The sequence below is a fragment of the Notamacropus eugenii genome, chromosome 3, assembly GCF_028372415.1.
Source record: "Notamacropus eugenii isolate mMacEug1 chromosome 3, mMacEug1.pri_v2, whole genome shotgun sequence".
NCBI lineage: Eukaryota > Metazoa > Chordata > Mammalia > Diprotodontia > Macropodidae > Notamacropus > Notamacropus eugenii.
Genome location: NC_092874.1, coordinates 180,226,473 through 180,243,194, shown reverse-complemented (window position 1 = coordinate 180,243,194; position 16,722 = coordinate 180,226,473). Strand labels below are relative to the sequence as shown.

The 16,722-nt window shown below is 36.9% G+C and overlaps 1 protein-coding gene across 5 annotated transcripts in view; it reads right to left on the bottom strand.

Moving 5' to 3' along the window:
• LMNTD1 (lamin tail domain containing 1) overlaps positions 1-16,722 on the bottom strand; it is a 170,129-nt gene that overhangs the window by 43,208 nt on the left and 110,199 nt on the right. For all 5 annotated transcript variants that reach the window (XR_011976991.1, XM_072653464.1, XM_072653463.1 and 2 more), the window contains exons 3-5: positions 15,948-16,143; positions 10,528-10,714; positions 3,966-4,085 (exon numbers count right to left, since the gene is read on the bottom strand). Coding sequence is in view for 4 of the 5 variants with exons in the window: in XM_072653464.1 (XP_072509565.1) it covers positions 3,966-4,085; positions 10,528-10,714; positions 15,948-16,143 (503 nt within the window). In the remaining variant the exon portion in view is untranslated. The remainder of the gene's footprint in view (positions 1-3,965; positions 4,086-10,527; positions 10,715-15,947; positions 16,144-16,722) is intronic.

Below are 16,722 nucleotides of genomic sequence, written 5' to 3'. Positions count from 1 at the left end.
CTGACCAAGGTCTTTGACACTATTAGTCATGAGTGCTTACGGAAAATTATGTCAAAATTTGGCTGCCCAGAGAAGTTCATCAGTATTGTACATCAATTTCATGATGGCATGTTTGCCTAGGTTTTGGATAGTGGACGATGTTCTCATGTCTCCCCAGTCACTAATGGAGTAAAACAGGGCTGTGTGCTTGCTCCCATGCTTTTTAGCATGATGCTTTCAGTCATGTTGTCAAATGCTTTCAATGAGGATGAACACAGCATCAAGGTCAACTACCATCCTGATGATAAGTTCTTCAATTTGAAAAGGCTACAAGCCAAGACCAAAGTGGAGGAAGTGTTGGTACATGATTTTCTGTCTGCAGATGATTGTGCACTCAATGCAGCCTCTGACACTGAGATGCAACAAAGTATGGATCAATTTTCTGCTGCCTGTGCTAATTTTGGCTTAATAATTAACACCAAGAAAACACAGGTGCTCTTTCAGCCACCACCATCGCATCCATATGTGTAACCATTGATTACAACAAATGGAGAAGCTCTGAATGCTGTGGATAAGTTCACTTATCTTGGTAGTATACTTTGCAGGGATGTACACATTGACAATGAAGTTGATGCATGTGTTGCCAGAGTTAGCTCAGTGTTTGGGAGCCTCCAAAGAAAAGTTTGGGAGAGAAGAGGCATTAGACTGACTACCAAACTGAAGGTCTTCAGAGCCTTTGTGTTGATCTTATTGTTGTATGCCTGTGAAACATGGACAGTCTACTAGTGCCATGCCAAGAAACTGAATTGCTTCCATTTGAACTGTCTTAGGAAGATTCTGAGGATCACCTGGCAGGATAAGGTACCAGACACTGAAGTCGTTTGAGCTGAACTGCCAAGCATTCGAACTATGCTTCAGAGAGTGCAACTCCAATGGGCTGGCCACATTATTCGAATGCAAAATATATGCTTACCAAAAAGACTTTTATGGAGAACTCACATGGGGCAGGCGATCACATAGTGGTCAGAAGAAGTGATACAAGGACACTCTCAAAGTCTCTCTCAAGAACTTTGGATTTGACTGTGCAACATGGGAGACACTGGCACAGGACTGCTCAGCATGGGGTGCCCGCATCAGAAAAGGTGCTATGCTCTTTGAGCAAAGCAGAATTGAGACAACATAAAGTAAACAGAGGAAGTGCATATTTGGAGTACCCACACCAAAAATTGATAGGGACTATCTGTGCCTAACCTGTAGTAGAGCATTCTGAGCTCATATTGGTCTGCTCAGCCACAGTCGGACACACTGAAATTTCACTTTATCATGGTGATATCATTTTGGTCCTCTTCAAAAACAAAGGATAACAACCAACCAAACTAGCCATAAGTCTATCTGAAAAAGGCCTGGGGTTTTAGTGGACAGTAAATTCAATATGAGTCAACAGTATAATAGGGTAGCCAAAAAGCTAATTCAATCTTAACACTTAAAAATTTTAGCTCTAAATTCTATGGTTGTGATTGACATGATTTCTAGGTTTCCTCCCCTTTGCCTCCCACCCCCAAATGAATTTCTATGGTGCTATGATTCCCTTGTGGATGTAAAAGGACTATAACAATTTTTGCACTTTGCTTCATCTTTATCACTTCTTAGATAATTTTCTACCCAAATTTGGGTAAATAAGAATACACAGGAAACAGCTGACTCTCTCTGAGTATAAGCATTAAAATATGGCTCAAGAATACACACATATATGTAAATATATATATATCATCTATGTATAGAACATATAGTTTGTATCAGAAGCATCAGTACTAGTAACTGAGACCTCTTCCAAGAGGAGCTCTGATCTGGGCCTCTCCATCTCTGAAAAAGTAACTTAAAGTCTCTGTGCCGACATCTGTAAAAGAAAAATCTAGAATCTCTAAGTAGAGATTCCAAAGTGCTTGGAATCTTCAAATGAAAGGAGATATTTAAGTACAATGTATAATTAAGATGCAGTAAACAATGAAAGAGAAGAAGAGAGTTCTGTTGGCCTGTTTGGAAACAATGTCCTCTTGGGTTGTCCTCCAGGTTCAGCAAAGAATTTCTAGGTTGTTGCCTTAGGAAAATAACAAGCTCTCTTCATGCCTCCTTATCCTTATCTTGGGGATTCAAATAATAGCTTACAGAAATAATAGGAAATTTGTGTAACCTTATAAAGAGCGCTAAAGAGAAGTGCATGAAACCTGATAAAAGACTACCTAGTGTCACTGGTTATAGGAACAGGCAAGTTCCTTGGTGAATACTTGGGACCCTGATTCCTTGCACTGGCCATTTCTGTAGCCCTCTACAGAGGAAGCTGGTGAGAACCCCCACCTTTACATTTTATGGGGTACATCCATGTTACCCTGAGAGTTAAACGAAGCAATGAGGTCCTTTATGGAGACTCAGAACAGATGGTCAAGATGACAGGGAAACCTAGATTCCCTAAGTTGCTGAGAGGGAACTACTTCTTTATTTCTCTGATTTGCACCAGGCTTTCAAAATTCTATACTGTAGTACAGACTGGCTACAGCCTAGTCTGTTCAATAGCAGTCTTCATAGCCAATTCTCTCTTAAAATTGCCCACCCTCATTACCTTGAACTAGTATCAATTTCAATATATTGATAACTCAATATACTGAGTTTTATATATATATGTATATATATATCAACATACATTCAATATATTTGATAACTCATTTTGTTAGATCTTACTTCTGGCATGATCAATGAAAGTTCTGGACTTGCAGGCAAGAGGATCTTAGTTCAAATCCAGTCTCCAATTATGATTAGTTAATGTGACAATGGGCAAGTCACTTAACTGCCCTAAGTTTCAGATATCTCTCTATTATTTATTCACTAAGTTATGGAAAGGTTGAAATCTGTGTATGGAGAGAGTTCTCATGCCACCGAGACAAAGAGCTTTGACATATTAAAAATCACTGTTTTCTAAATTTAGATTTTTCTGAAAAAATAAAATAAATAAATGTGCTGTAACATTCATTAGGCAGTGGGTTCCCTATCAATAAAGGAGTTTAAAGTAGACTAAGAGAATCATTATCAGAAATATTGTGGAGGGAATTTCTACATATTATAGGGGGTTGGCGTAAATTAGGTGTGGGGAACCTGTGGCTTTGAGGTCACATATAACTTTCTAGGTCCTCAAGTGCCCACAAGGCCCTTTGGCTGAATACAACTTTCACAGAACAAATCCTCTTGATAAAAGGCTTTTTCCTGTAAAACTTAGACTCAGTGAAAAGGCTACACCCAAGGACCTAGAAGTTCACATGTGACCTTGAGGTTGCAGGTTCCTCACCCTTTTCCTGGATGAACTCTACAAATCTATGAATCTCAAAGGAAATTCTTACTCACCTACTGCAATGTGATTAAGTAAATCAGACTGTAAGTGAGACAGAAAGACAGGATTTTTACAGTAGCCACAAAACCCTTCACCCATTTATTATTCGATTAGGTATTTTTTTTTCACTAGCTACCAGGGACAAAGATAGCACAGAAAAGGCCTGAAATAATGAATTCTACCTCCCATTCTCATTTTTTCCTTCTGTATTTCTCTACCCTGAACCTAAATATCATTGATAATATGGTGGGTAGATGTCCAGGCATTATCCATAGTCCTCATTGCCACCCACTGCACACTCCACATCATAAAATTCCTATTACACTGTTAAGTGACTTGACCAAGATTATACAGGGATTTGAACTCAGCTCTTCTGATTTCAAGTTCAGGACTTTTTCTGCTCCATATGCTCTTTATCCCATTTTGACACATTTGGTGCTGGAGAGCAGGTGCTGCTGATCTGCCTGAATCTATGATTGTATTTAGTTGTGTTTCTTGCTAAATTTTTAAATATGACAAAATAACCTGGTAAGCCAAAGGGATTAGGGGACATCAGGAGTTCTATATATATCAAGCTATAATCAACTGTTAAGAATTCAGCACTGACTTCACCATTAGGTTTACACAGGATGGTTGTACAGTTGGGACTTGTTATAAACTTGTCTTGTTCCTTCCAAAGAAAATCTGATGGTGGCTGATGCTTTACCTGGGATGATGCTGCCCAAACCTGCAGGAAACAGGAAAAAAAAAACAACAACAGATATCAACTGAGTAAATGAACTTCTTGATTCTCTTGTTAGGTCCGAGTTACCTCGGACCTAAAGTGCAGAGTACTTTCTGCACTAAAGTTTTTTGGGCGGGGGGGTGGGGAGGAGATCTATATGTTATTGTTCATCTAATTAATCATTAATGTAACCTAAAAATTATTAATAAAACATTACATATGAAGACATTACAGAGATATGGAATGAAAACTGGCAATCTACTACAAATATTAGCATTTATCCAGAGAACAGAGCAGTGAAACCTCAATGGCAAGATCAATCTTTTGGCAGGATGAAGGGATTTTCTTGGCTATTGAGTTGAAGCTAGATCTTCGTGATGGCGATCAAATTAGAATCTTTTGTTGGTTCTGTTTTACTAAAAGTGCCTCTGATTGAATAGTGTGATTAAAAAAGATCTTCCCCACCCATTGATGGACCTGCCCATTGAGGGAAGCTTGATTAGGGGAGTTGTTTTATAGGAGAGTCCCAATTGCCTTTTGTTTTTTCTATGGAGGCACTGGGTCAGAGGATTATGCCCTCTGGCTCTGAAAAGTGTGTAAATACTCTGAGGGTAAGGTTTTACTTTGGGGGCCTAGTTTTTGGAAGAAGGTCTGTGTGCCAGATGAGACTCTGGGAAGTTGCTAAGCAGCCGCTGCTTTTTGAAAACCCAGATGTTGGTACTTCCCTTTCTGGTAAAGATGTATGTATGTTAATGGGCAGGCAGTTTGGAAGCACTGTCTGTTGATTTTTGATTTCTCTGAAATTTTGATTTTGATTTTCTCTGATACCTGTGCTTGATTAAAGTGATTGTTAACCCTCAAAAGTTGCCTTTCCTTTTATGAATGCAGATCTAAGAACCTGTGATAGCAGGCCCCCCTGTGTATGTTAAGGTGCTTACTGTTACAACCTTCTCAGGAAGTGAGATATCAATAGATGACATCAAAAGTATAAAGAGCTACCACTGCTCCAGGAAGAAGATGTGTATTGTTGTAGGAGGTAACTTTCCACTAAAGGTGAGGAAGTGACAGTTCACTTATCATATTCAGTCTGGAGATAAACTATCCTTCATAAATAGAGACATCTGAAATGTGCCAGAAAACATTTAGCAATGGATCAAGTCTGAAGACTGCCATGTACTCTTCAAGTGGGCATGAAATGTGTCATCAGGGAGAACTCTGAAATAATCCTTGGAATTTATGAAGACTTCACCAAGAAACTGGAGAATTTTGGCATGAGGGTATTATTTTCATTCCTGTTACCAAGTGAAGCCAGGGATTTTGGACCAGAAGGAAGGATATAGGAAGTCAACAGCTGGTTTCGAAAACTGCTTCAGAGAATGGGATGCAGCTTTCTGGACCTTAAATTAAGACATAGAGAGGCAGGGCTATATCTTACCTAAATTCTGTATGTGACTACACATACCCAACAGACATTCTGAAAATGTTTGTTAAATGAACAGGCTCATATTCAGGGATGTTACACATCAAATGATGCTTGTAATTAAGAGTTAACTGAAAAGTAAAGGGGAAGAAGAAGAGAATTCAGATATGGCTGCTAAACCAGGCATTAGAGAGCTCAGCAGGTATGACATTGGAAGAAGGATAGGAGAAGAGGTGCTAAGAGGTGGAGGTAAGAAGGGATTTGAGTCACAGAAAATAGCCCATTCAAGGTCACAGACACATTTAAAAAGGAAAAAATAATTAGATAAAGGGTAGGTCTGTGCTTTAGGAAGTTAATTCACCTTTGTGAAAAGCCATGAATTTGAGTGGAAGAAACACTGTAGAATACATTTGGATAAGAAGCAATGGAGAGAGAAAGAAGTGATCATGTGCTGGTAGTTTCATGTTTCATGCTGCCAGGACAGCTAAAGAAAACGGATGGTGAGATTAAGCCCTTTCACCCAAAATGGTAGAGGAAACAGCTAGAATTGCTGATGAATATTCATGAGTTAAGATTTTTACTGAAGAGGAATTATATCAATCCATGTGTTTAGTCTTACTTAACTAATTCATGATTGGAGTAGTCACAGGTTGACCTTGGGGCCTCAGTTTCCTCATTTGTAAAAGGAGGATAATGATACTTACACTAATGCAGTTATATTATGAGGAAAATGATTTTTAGACCTTAAAGCACTGTGTGACTATGAGTTATGACATGAGGAATCATAGAGAATGGGAAACATGTGAAATTGTAGGTAGGCTAATGGCCCAATTTTCAAAAATGAAAAAAAAGAGAGATACTTCAAATTATAGGGCAGTAAATTTAACATCAACCTCTGTGAAAATTCTAGAATGCATTATTGAAGGATGGTTAGTGAATACTCAGAAGGAGAAGCAGTTATGATGAAGCACTACTATGAGTTCTGTTCAGAATAAATTCTGCTATGCTAACTTTATTTCCTTTTTTGACAGGTTTAGTAGCATGGTAGATCAGGAAAATGCTACAACATTTAATAAAATTTTTCATCCGTGCAGACAAGATGGGGAGATAGGGATCTGAGGATTTGTTGTTCAGTTATTTCAGTTGTGTCTTACTTTTTGTGACCCCATTTGGGGTTTTCTTGACAAAGATATTGGAGTGGTTTGCCACTTCCTTCTCCAGCTCATTTTATAGATAAGGAAACTGAGGGAAACAGAATTAGTGACTTGCCCAGGATCATAAAGCAAGCAGTGCCTAAAGCCAGATTTGAATTGAGGAAGATGAATCTTCTTGATTCCAGGCCTGGCATTCTATCCACTGTATCACCTAGCAGTGAATAGACTGGAGGATAATACAGTTATATGAATTCAGAACTAGCTGAATGACAAAATCCAATTTCAACCTAAAGAGAGGACTTAAGTGGAATAATGAAATGCTATTTATCCTTCATTTTCAAAGAGAACCAATGACATCACAGTGTGATGCCTTGATTAGTTCATGAATTGGATTTAAGTGAGGCAAAATTATATAAAGTTTGTCAGTCTCATTCTGTCTTCCAGAGTCATTGAAGTCCAGTGGCAAGACAAAAGTCAAGACAACTGGCTATGGCCAGGGATGCAGTGGATGACTTTGGCATCTTTGATGTTTGACCAAGTTATAAATGCTTCCCAGTACCTGCTTTCAGCTGCCTTCATGACCACTGGAACAAATTATTCTCATCTGCCCATTCTTCTGGGAGACATCTTTACATGCTTAGGTAGACATCACCCTAATTCACCAAAGGGTTTAAGACCCAATGATTACCCTCAACCTGGTTTAACCTGTCTGCCAAGATTATTTACCAGGGTGTGGCCACTGTGCATGCTACAGCTTCTTAGAACCACAGGTCAGAGTTCAGTGCCAGGAGGACACCAAAGGCAGAAGAGCAGACCCGAGAAGGGCTCAGTAAGTCCTCACACCTGAGGTGCTAGTCCTGTTGTCTGTGGTCATTTCAACATTTCCCTCAATGACTTGAATGAGGCATAAACCATATCCTTATCAAATCTGTGAGTGATACAATGTTAGAAACAAACATATCAGACAACAGAATCAGAATCTATGTAATCTGATTATCATAAAAAAGAATTTAAACAGCACCAGATCAAGTACCTTTTCACAGCTATGCCTAGGAGAGACAAAGGATATAGATAATCATAAAAGATTAAATAGATAATTTCAGTTGTATAAAACTGAAAAATTTAAATGAGAAAAATCAATGCAGTTAGAATTAAGAAGGGAACTGGTCAACTGGGAAGAAAAACCTTTGCATCCAGGATCTCTGATACAGGTCTGAAATCCAAGCTATAAACTGAACATATGAACAAGAGTCATTTTCTAAAGGATAAGTGGTCAACATATGTGAACAGAGACCTACAAGTGATTAACAGCCATATGAAATATTGCTCCAAATTACTAATATCAGAAATGAAAATGTTTAAAAAAAACTTGTTTCAGCTTACATCCAGAAAATTAGCAAAAAAGGCAAACTATGGGACTCATCAATGCTAGGGGCAAGGTTGTGGAAAGATTAATACATTGTTGGGAGAGCTATGAACTAGTCTAGCCTTTCTGACAAGCAATTTAGAATTATGTTAAGAACATGACCCCAAGGGACTGATTCAACTATTTTAGAGAACAATTTGAAACTATGCCCAAAAGGCAATCATACCATGTATACCCTTTGATCCAGCAATGCCACTATTAGGTCTGTATCCCAAAAAGATCATAAAAAAGGGAAAAGGACTTATATGTACAAAAATATTTATATTCTTTTTGTGATGGCAAAGAATTGGAAATTGAGGGGATGCCCATCAATTGGGGAATGGCTGAACAAGTTGTGGTATGTGAATATAATGGAATACTACTGTGTTGTAGGAAATGGTGAGCTCACAGATTTCAGAAAAATTTGTTTAAGACTTACATGAACTGATGTTGAATGAAGTGAGCAGAATCAGGAGAATATTGTGCGTAGAAAAAGTAACATTGCGCGATGATCAGCTATGACAGACTGAGCTCTTCTCAGCAACACAATGATCCAAGACAAGTCCAAAAAGACTCATGATGGAAAATGCTATCCACATCCAGAGAAAGAACTGATGGAGTGCGAATGCAGATTGAAGCAGATGATTTTGCTCTTTTTATTTTTTCCTTTTGTTGTTTCTTCCTTCACAACATGACTAATGTGGAAATATGTTTAAATGATTGCACATGTATAACCTACATTGGATTGTTTGCTGTCTTGGGGAGGGGAGAGGGAAGGGAGGGACGAAAGGAGGGAGAAAAATTTGGAACTCAAAATATTTCAAAAAATGAATGTTGAGAAATGTCTTTACTTGTAATTGGAAAAAATAAAATATCATTTAAAAAATTGACCCCCAGAGATATCACTGCTAGTTATATGTCACAAAGGTGAGACAGGTCTCATACATCAAAATACTTATACAATTGTACTTTTATGGTAGCAAACTAGAAAAAAAGTAAATGTCCTTCAATTAGGAAATGACTATACAAATTTTGATACATGAATATAATCGAATATTACTGTATCTTAAGAAACAACGAATATGAAAAATTCAGGGAAGCATAAGCTGATATAAAACAAAGCAAGCATAACTAGGAAAGTAATATGCACAATAATTACAACGATGCAAACAAAACTGGAACGTTTTGTAATTATAATGGCTGAGCTTAGCCCAGAAGCAAAGATATCAAAATATACCTTTTGCTCTTTTTTTTTTTTAAATAGAGGTAGGAAACCATGGATAAGGAACATTTACACACACTATTGGACTCAGTTGATGTGAGCTGTAGCTTTCATTTTCTCTTTGTTTTTCCTCATAAAAGATCCCTCTCAGGGAGTGAGAGGTGGGGAAGGACATATAGGGAAAGAAGGTGATATAAAAAGTAAAAGCTACCATTATATAAAAAAAAATTCAGGATCCCCAAAGATCTTTATATCCCAAAACTTTGGGTAGATTCTTACTTGATGACATTTAATGGCAAAGAAATTTGATGCAAAGTTATACACGTAAGCTAAAAAAATCAATTATACAATGGTATGATTGAGGAGAAATGGCTAAAAAGCAGTTCATGTGAAAAAAATGATTTTAGTAAACTATCAAGATTAGTCATCATGATAATGAGATAGCCTAACAAAACCCTATATGTGTGTGTTTGCACCTACATGCATACACACACACACACACACACACACACACATAAAATCTTATGCTACGTTACGAGCCTAATAGAACTGACAGCAAGAGAAGGGATGGTTTCATTCTGCCCTGGCCTGAGCAGCCCACAATTGGAGTACTTTGACCAGTGCTGGTATCACATGTTAGAAGAGATGTTGAAAGCTGGTGTGAATAGAAAGAGGTATGACCAAGATGATGAGGGGCCTCACAAAATGCTATAGGAAATTTGGTACTAGAAATACGTAGCCAGAGGAAGACAACACTTAGTGCGAACATGATAGATGCCTTCATCCCTGGAATAGATTATATAATGCTAAAAATTATATGGGTTTCATGAAGTTTCAGATAAAGATATATGAGATGATGGCTATTTTAACTTATTCATCAAAGGGTTATCATGTAAGAGAGTGGACATTGGAGAGTGGAGTTAGAACCAACGAGCAGTAAACATAGAGAAACACATTTCATCTTAATATAAGGAAATGTTTCCTAACAATTAGATCTGTTTAAAAGCTGAAAGGGATGATTGAGGAAGTCAAGAATTCCTGTCACTGAAGGCCTTCAAGAAAGAGAGTGACAGATAACTTGCTGTGGATGTTGAAGACAGATTTCATGCTTTGGGTAAAGAATCTGCTAAGTGACTTTTGAGACTTTCATGGTAATTCTACACTTCTATAATATTATAGAATTATTAATATGAAATTATTAGTTCTTCAAAATATTATTCAGTATATTTATATCATATACTCACGGTTACTGTAGCATTGGCTGGCATTCGAATATTTGGATGGAATTTATAGTAAGAGACTGCATGGCCATTCACATTTTGTTGGAGAATATGATCTCCAATTGCCAGTTCTTTCTCAGGAGAAGAGTTAATTATCTTCACGAACAAACCATTGCCACCTATTTCAGCTATTTTAATGTCTCCAAGAGCACTATAAAATAATATAACATGCTTTTAAAAGGTTATACCATTTGTGACCAAAGCAATTTAATAGTAGACTAGTAAAAGATGCTGGTATGTTCTTTAAAAATACAAGAAAAGTGAGTTATTATAGGGATGCAGCATGTGGCAGTAGAAAGAGCATTATATTTAGATCCTGGGTTCAAAGTGCCTGGGTTCAAATCCTGGCTCTATGACTTGCCACCCCAGTGATCTTAGGCAAGCTGTGTAACCTCTCTGGGCCTCAGTTTCCTCAACTGTAAAATGAAGGAATGGGATTAAATGGCCTGAGCTCTCTTTCAGGTTGGGATCTATGATCTTATGACTCCTTTCCCAGATCTAAATCTGCAATTCTTTGATCTTAGAGGACAAAACATAACATTAAAGAAACCTTGAATCTAGTTCAGATGCTGATGTTAGGTAACCATAGGCAAATACCTTAATTTCTTTAAGACTCCTTCCTTTCCAAAATTGTTGTCTCTCTTATGTACTTTGGGAACATGAGATCATATTTATTTTAATTTGTTATCCTTTTTCATTTCCTGTTATATAGTTCCTTATGCATAAAAGCCTCAAAGTAGAAGTATTGTACTCTACCGGAAAGAGCCTGGGGTAGGAAGTCAGGAAACCGCCTAAACTCTGTCATTAAAACATTTCATTCATGTCTATTTTCTCATCTGAAAAATGGGAGTGAGGCAACTAGATAGGGTAGTGGATAGAACACCGACCCTGAGTCCAAACCCATCTTTAACCATTTACTAGCTGTGCGACCCTGGGAAATCCAACTACCTCTCAAAATAAAACAAAAAGAAAAATGGGGATAACAATGTCTATCATAACAATTTCAGAGCTGCTACGATGATAAAATGAGAAAATATATATGAAAAAATTTAAAGTTGAAAGGACCATACAAATATAAAATATTTTTATGCTATAGGTGGAAAATAATTTTTTGTTATTGTTTAGTTGGGTCTGATTTTACGTGACTACATTTGGGGTTTTCTTGGAGTAGTTTGGCATTTCTTTCTCCAGTTCATTTTACAGATAAGGAAACTGAGGCAAATAGGATTAGGTGATTTGCCCAGGAGCGCAGAGCCAACATGTATCCTAAGCCAGTTTTGAGCTGTGGTCTTCCTAACTCTAGGCTGGGCACTCTATCCCACTGTACCACTTAGCTGCCTTTAAATTAAGTTATAGACTGGTATAAACATTTGACAGATTTCTTTGTGAGACAATGGCAAAGTATTTAGGTGTATATTTTCAGCTCTCAGAATATTAGGCTTATCATCACTAGAAAGTTTCCCAGACTGATTTTCTCATAAGAATTTTAATGAGAGAAAGACAAGTTGTCTTTTTCTGAACACTCCATAGATTTATGACATGATCTCAGCCAAGATATTTGTATTTTAACATATTTATCTGTGACACTTATTTTTAAGAATACTAATAAAATCAATGTTTTGAAAATTTCTTCTTATTTTATCTTGCTCCATGTAGTTCCTATAGGGTAAAAAGAGGGTCAGGATAATGAACTTTAAAAAAACCAGAACTTTTCTATGCTGCCATCTCTCTTATTGAATTATTCTTTTAAAAACTAGAAATAACAAAATGAGCTAGTATTTCTTTTTACCCTGATGACAGGTTGTGATGGACCGAGTTACTTGCTGAAATTACCCTGTTAAGTTGAGGACCTTTTCCCTAGTCTAAACTGTTCAGCTGGGTTGTTCCAAAGGTGGTGCTAATAAGATCAAGGTGGTGACTTCATAAGCCATTTGCTTCATAGGATGGAGAGTTTTCCACTAAAAGAAAATCTCTTCCCTGGCTACAGATTCTACCTCCAACATAGCCTGGGTTCTTTTGTAATCTTACATATTTTCTTTGATGAATTTAAAAATATTATTCTGGATGGAGAAGAACTTCATAGACAGTTTCAAAGACTGCCAAAGGGGTACATGACTTTAAAAAAAAGGTTAAGAATACCTGATCTAGTCCAACCTCTTTATTTTACAGATGAGAAAAGAGAGGCTCAGAAGTTTTGAATTGCTCTAAATCCTTCACTGAGCTGGTGGTTATACTAGTTCTAGAAACTGAATCTCTGGATTTTTATTTTAGCTCAGTGTTCTTTCCTACCATCTCATCATGCATGTCCTTGGCAAAATCTAATACACTTTCAACAAAAGAAATGTTTAAGTTCATTTTTACAAACACTGAGAAGGGGGTGTATATTCTTGATCTGAGATACAGTTAAGGCTTTTTGTTTACTTTTTGTCAGTGCTATATACATAATATATGTACACATAGCATATATAATATATGTATGCACATCTATCTATCTATCTATCTATCTATCTGTCTGTCTGTCTGTCTGTCTGTCTGTCTGTCTGTCTATCTATCTATCTATCTATCTATCTATCTATCTATCTATCTATCTATCTATCTATCCGTCTATCTATCGAATTTGGAGTATTTAGGTATAGCCAATTTCTTATTAAACTAAATGCCTACCTACTTCTTTCCTTGAAAGAGAACACTCATTATCATGACATGCCTCTCTAGACATATTGAGAAAGAATCATTCCATTCTTTTACTTTATAAATGTTAACATCTTTGTGAAGTTTTTTTATAAGAGATTCTTTTGTCCCTTTTCAAATACAAGCTTTTGTTATTTCTCCACAGAATAATAATCAGTAATTTATAAATTGTGTATTTAAACAGATAAGAAAGCCACTATAATGTCTTGCCTACTTTTTAATTACTCATATATGCTGTTCATTGATATGTATGCTTTTCTTAAACCTCTGATTACTCAAAAGTGCTGTTAATTTATTAAGTTTGAATATAATTTACTTTATCAAGAGGCTTCCCTATTAAGTATCAGAATTAATCATTTCAATTGCCTTCTTTTTGAAAAAATACCTAAATCTATGGGGAAATAATTCACAAATGGACAAATACTTCAATGTAAGAAGATAGGGCCAATCTTTTGTCAGGCAGACTTCTAAATTACCTTTTCTTTTTAAGAGAATGAATTAGGTAACCTGTTCCTCCTTGTATGCCCTCCTCTTAACTCTGCAACCCTACACATAGTGTGCACCAGTGAGAGCTTTATATAACTGGTGAACCATGATGGCATTATCTTACCAATGTCCTTTTCTTTCTCTCTATAAACATGCCATCTTTTACTTATTACAAGAGATCAATAACTATATTAACATTCCTCCTCTGAATGGAAAATAATGAGTACTTAAAATGTTTCAGCTACTATGCTCGTTTGTAAAATAGCCACCTTTGCATTAATTACTCTGGCTTTAGGTAGGTTTTCCAAGACAGATCAATGCTAGTAATCTTATTTTAATTTGCTTTTAGATGCTTCTTATTATTCTGTAGGTAATGGCAAACCAGTTGATTGTTACCTGGAATTTGCCTTCAAGCTACTGGTTCCAGTGGTTCGTACCTGCCTAAAACTTACAATCAGTTGACTGATCAAGATTTTCTCATGAGCTCAAGTTGCACTTGGTAGAGGATCTATTCAGTCTCACTAATGGTGAGATTGGGAGCATTATATCTGCCCTAAGAGATCCATACAAGGTCTCAGCTTGTCTCAAATGTCTAAAGAATTAGAATAGGTAGGTAAATTCTGTATTCTGCTTCCCTTTCTAGTCACAGTCTTGCTTTACTTCCCTATCTGAACATACCTAGTACCTTGGGGGTGCTGGTGGGAATGGGAAGATATCCTTTACCATGGAGATCTAGAAGCCATCTAATATGGGGCAATAGCCTTGGCAGGGGTAGGGGGGATCTCCTAACCTTCCTGCCAATTCCTCCTTTCTTTTTTCCTGACCACATCCCTCTATCCTCACCCCTCCAAGAGGGAACTCAGAATCTTCCCTCCAGAGAACATTCTGTCCTGTACTCTCAATCTTGAACTAAAACAGATCCAACATCATAAAGCAATTCCCACAATTGACCTGGGGTACTCTAAGTCAAGAATGATGTAGCCAGGAGTAAGTCTTCTGTAGATGCTGAGAAAGGAGAGTGAATAACTATCCACAGAAACACAGCTTTTAGCATCTCACCTGAATTAAACTTCTATCAAACCTGTTACTTCCATTCTTTGGGTATTTACATAGGTTGGAGTTTATGAAAACATCTGCATTACTTTCTCTATGACTACCCTTGGAGAATTCATCCATAATCATGGTTAACTATCTCTACACTGTTAACTCCTAAAGTTTTCTATTCACTCCCATATTCTCATTTGAAATCTCCAACTACTTTAAAACTAAGATGTCCTAAAACAGAATTAACTAGTATTTCCTCTTCTAAACTCACAATTTCTATCAGATGTTGCCTGCATTCACCCACTTACTCAGATTTGAAATGGTAAAGTTATCTATGATTCATTCTTCTTATATCACTAACTACTGTCCATTTTTCCTCTGAAACACTGCTCACATTTTTCACTGTCTCTTCTCACCACTACCATCCTAGTCCATGTTCTTACCTCCCTGAAACCAGATTAATAAAGTAGCCTTTCTGACTCATCTTTCTTCTCCTCTAATCCATTCTGCACAACACTGACAGAAAAAAATCATCCTTTAGCCTCAGTTTATTCATGTCATTTCATGCTTTGAAACTGTCAATGGCATACTATTTTTTTTTACCACATTAAATCTGAATCAATATAAATCTAAATTTAAGATTCTACATAATCAGGCCTTATTTGATATAGCTGATGTTATTTCTTATCATTTCAATCTCCTTTCTGATCAAACTTTTTATAAGAGTTCTAGTAATCATCACACTACAGTGGTTTGAAAAAAGGCCACTTTTCTCTCTTCCTGCTTTAGGTCATTTTTACAAGCATCAAGAAGGTGAGAAAGGCCAAAGAACAGTAAAATAAGGGGAGGAATGGGCCTGAATAATCCACCAACTAGATAAGTGGCCCTTGGACAACTGAACTGCCTGTACTTTAGGTTGTCGTTGTTTTAATCTTTGGTTAATCTGGCATATTTTATCAAGTTAAAATACACCATTCATGTTCAGTTTGCTGCTTTGTAAAAGAGGTAAAGAATACAACTTATGGCAATGGAATAAATCAGTGACAATGAAAAATGAGGACTTCTGGTTTAAGTCAATTTCCTGCCAGTTTCTGCCGTTCAACTGCAATCATATGAATGAACCTTTAAATTAAATGTTACCAGTTTCAAACAAGAACATGTACCTGGATTTAGATATGTTGGCCTCATCTGGAGACAAAGTTTTATTTCTATCTGGGAATCCGGAAAGCCTGAGACGTCTCTTTGAGTCCAAGAACAAAGAGTGAAAGTAGTCCTCCCCATCTCCTAACATACTGGGCTGAGGTGTAAAGACTGCAGTGTGTGGTTTCTGGAGCACAGGGACAGAGAGGCTGTCACTAACTTTCCAAAGGAAGTAGAGTCCAAGAGTCCGACAAATAAAAAGAAGAAAAAAAAGCAGTAATTTACATCTTTTCCCAACTATAATGCAACATTATATAATTCACATATCTTATGATCAATATAAAACTATCTCCTCAATGAGAATTTAAAGCCTTAAACCTGTAGTTATGAAGTGACATCTGGTGAATATTCTTAGTGATGTGTTACTGTATATCTTGGGGAGAACTGGTTCATATAAATGATGTCACTAGAAGAATAATCATCCTGAAATTTTGGTGCTACTAAGCAATAATGTTATTGATTTGAAGCAGTAGTACATCTCAGTTCTTTTCTTTCAAATTAAAATATATATCAGAATCTCTACAAATATATCTTTGTTTGCTATGGGAAGTAAGAGAAGGCAACCAGTCTGCCCCAATTTGCCCTGCAAAATGTAAATCTTAAATAAGCTCTGCTCCCTTTCTTTTCTTAAGGAAGTTTTCTGGAACTTCTAGCACCAAGATGGTGGAGTGAGGCAGGAACTCCCTGGGCCCTCCCAAATTCCCCACCAAAGAATACCTCAGAACCAATTTAGGAGTG